The 2,620-nt window shown below is 40.8% G+C and overlaps 1 protein-coding gene across 1 annotated transcript; it reads right to left on the bottom strand.

The window, feature by feature from the left end:
• Nucleotides 1-385: 385 nt before the first annotated feature.
• LOC145169458 (uncharacterized) lies at nt 386-1,566 on the bottom strand. Its single transcript, XM_079088009.1, has 4 exons — nt 1,319-1,566; nt 1,019-1,204; nt 829-898; nt 386-628 (listed from the first exon to the last, which is right to left on the bottom strand). Exons 1-4 carry the CDS (start codon nt 1,564-1,566, stop codon nt 386-388), a joined length of 747 nt encoding a protein of 248 aa, XP_078944135.1.
• Between the last annotated feature and the right edge of the window lie 1,054 nt (nt 1,567-2,620).

The raw sequence follows: 2,620 nt of genomic DNA, 5'->3' as shown, positions 1-2,620 counted from the left end.
GATGCACCAAACACTCACAATTAGCCAAGCACTCTCTCTCAAAGTCAAAGGTCGTCTAGGGTTTGTTCTCAGGGAAGTGTAGCCGCAAATGAGGCTATAAGTGCCTTTAAATAGGCCCCAACCCCCGAAAATTAGGGTTTCTCTGCCCAACACCTACTCGGCGAGTCAGCTCTCTGACTCGTCGAGTCCACTCATTAAATCCACGCTGGCAACTCGGCCCGACTCGGCGAGTCGGACTCACGACTCGTCGAGTCACTCTATAATTCTCAAGGTTAAACACACATTTAATGTATCCGAAAATCCGGATGTTACAGGTTGGGCCAGAATTCCGAACGTAGTTGTCATCAAAGGTGACATCAAAGCTTTCTTCAAGAACACGAATTCTTCAGTTCAGAACTCGGTAAGCTTTTGATTTTTCTGAGTATCCGAGAAAGATTGCTTCATCTGCTTTGTGGTGGAATTTCATGAGATGATCACGGTTGTTCTTGATAAAGCATCGACAGCCAAAAACATGCAGAAAGGAGATACTCAGCTTACGACCGTTCATGGCTTCGTACAGTGTCATATTGAGACGTCGATTGATGATGCTACGATTCTGAGTAAAGCATGCGGTGGACACGGCTTCATCCTAGAGATACAATGGAAGATTTGCAAAATTGAGCATCGATCGAGCAGCTTCAACTAAGGTTTTGTTCCGTCTTTTGACTACACCGTTTTGTTGAGGGTGTAGGGAGCTGAGAAGTTGTGGTCAATTCCTTTCTCAGACAGGAATTTTTCAATGGTGGAATTGGTAAACTCCGAACCATTATCACTTCGGATTCGACGAACAGGCAATTTCACTAGAACTTCAATACCCTTAATGAAGGTGATGAGTTTCGAGTTTGTTTCTGACTTGAGCCTGAGGAAGAAAACCCAGGTGAACCTTGTAAAATCATCCACAATCACAAGAATGTCTTTCTTATGATGTAGACTCTCTACAGTTGAGGGTCCACAAAGATCGATATGAAGCAGTTCTAACGGTTCCGAGATAGATATTTCAATGATGGTAGGATGACCCTTCTTCAATTGCTTCCCAGATTCACAGGCAGCACATAGATGGTCGTTTACAAACTTGAGGAGAGGCAAACCTATGACCATTTCGCCGGAAATAAGATCGTTCATATATCGAAAATTCAGATGAGCAATCCTTCGATGCCACAACCAACTGACATCAAGAACTGCTTTTGAGAGAAGACATAGTTGGGGCTTGCCAACGATAGTGTTGATGTCAAGAGGGTACATATTCTTGTTGCGATTTGACTTGATCAAACATTCTTACCAGTCTTCGGACATGACATAGCTGTGTTTTTTGCAGAATTCAACTCGACGATTTGCATCGGTAAGTTGAGCCACACTAATGAGATTGTGCTTCAGGTCAGCTACATATGTCACGTTTGATACAGAGAAGTTTCCATTGGTGAGGATGTCATAACCTCCGATTTGAGAGTTGGAGTTGTTGCCATACGTCACATAACCAACATTTGGTGAAAGTTTAAGATCACGCAGAAAGTCTTTCTGCCCCGTCATGTGCATGAAACAAGCACTATCGATATACCATATTGTATCTTGTTCTAAAGCACATAGTGCCTGCAAAGATTAGTGAAGTTTGGAGTTTTTAGGCTGTGAGTTAGGTTTCGGGACTTGGGTACGGGCTTTGGACTTCGGCAATGACTTTTGAGCAACAAGTGTCTCAGAATGCTTGTTGTGAGATCCTTTGGGAAAGAAGCAAAATGCTAAGGACTTTTTGTTAATCCATAAATCAAATTCAACAACAGGTTGTTTCGGAACAACTTTTCTTGGACCAACTGTTTTTATAGGAATCACGGTATTACTTTCAGTTGCAAAATCTTTTTCGACACTTTTGACTTTCCACTGAAAATTTTCTTTTGAATTCTTTGAAAAGGTCTGAGTGACAATGTTTTTAATCAAACTTTCTTTGTTTGTTGCTTTTAATGGTGTACTTGGTTTTGAAAGATGTTGAGGTTTAAAAATTGTACCATCAGATTTAGCAATGAAAATAGAGGAAACAGTCCGATGAGAGTTATTTTTTGTGGGACAAGCATCAAGAGTCTTTTTCAGAATTGGACCGACAATTTTGTTTTGAATAACTGGACTAGGAAGGATTGATGGCCTTTTGAGGATTTTAACAGTCACAAATGTTTTATGGTTCCTAGGTTCCGAAATCACACTCCAAGATACTTTCTTCTTAGAGTTCTCAATGAATCTGGAATTCTGTCTAGACCTAATTTCCTTTTTGAGATCATTTTTGGCTTCTACCTTAGGATCAACGGCATCTTTTCTATTGAGAGAAGGTTTCTTCCTGGAGTCAGATGTTGACTTGGATGTTTGGCCAATGGATGGGTTGTTAAACTTGGGTTTGATTGGCACTAAAGTGGGTTTGGAAATCAATTGAGAGTCTGAATTACAAGAATCGGATGAATTGTCACTTATGGTTTCTACATTAACTTCATTATCTAGGGATGCCCAAACAAAGGTTGATTTTTCAGAGTCAGGTCCAGTTGTCTCCGGAATAATTTCCTCAACAAGGAAATTGTTAGGAGGACTATGGTGCGGAATGTGA

Source organism: Lactuca virosa, chromosome 1, assembly GCF_052849685.1.
Source record: "Lactuca virosa cultivar CGN04683 chromosome 1, Lactuca_virosa_CGN04683_v6, whole genome shotgun sequence".
Taxonomy (NCBI): domain Eukaryota; kingdom Viridiplantae; phylum Streptophyta; class Magnoliopsida; order Asterales; family Asteraceae; genus Lactuca; species Lactuca virosa.
This window is presented reverse-complemented; position numbering and strand designations above follow the sequence as displayed.

Bases quoted from the DNA above. Each gene is read 5' to 3' on its own strand.
- LOC145169458 (XM_079088009.1), bottom strand. From the start codon at position 1,566: ATGACGGGGCAGAAAGACTTTCTGCGTGATCTTAAACTTTCACCAAAT. The intron at 899-1,018 runs GTTAGAACTGCT...TTTCTTCCTCAG, and splicing joins GAAATATCTATCTCGGAACC to GCTCAAGTCAGAAACAAACT. The intron at 629-828 runs GTTCGTCGAATC...TTGTATCTCTAG, and splicing joins AAGTTCTAGTGAAATTGCCT to GATGAAGCCGTGTCCACCGC.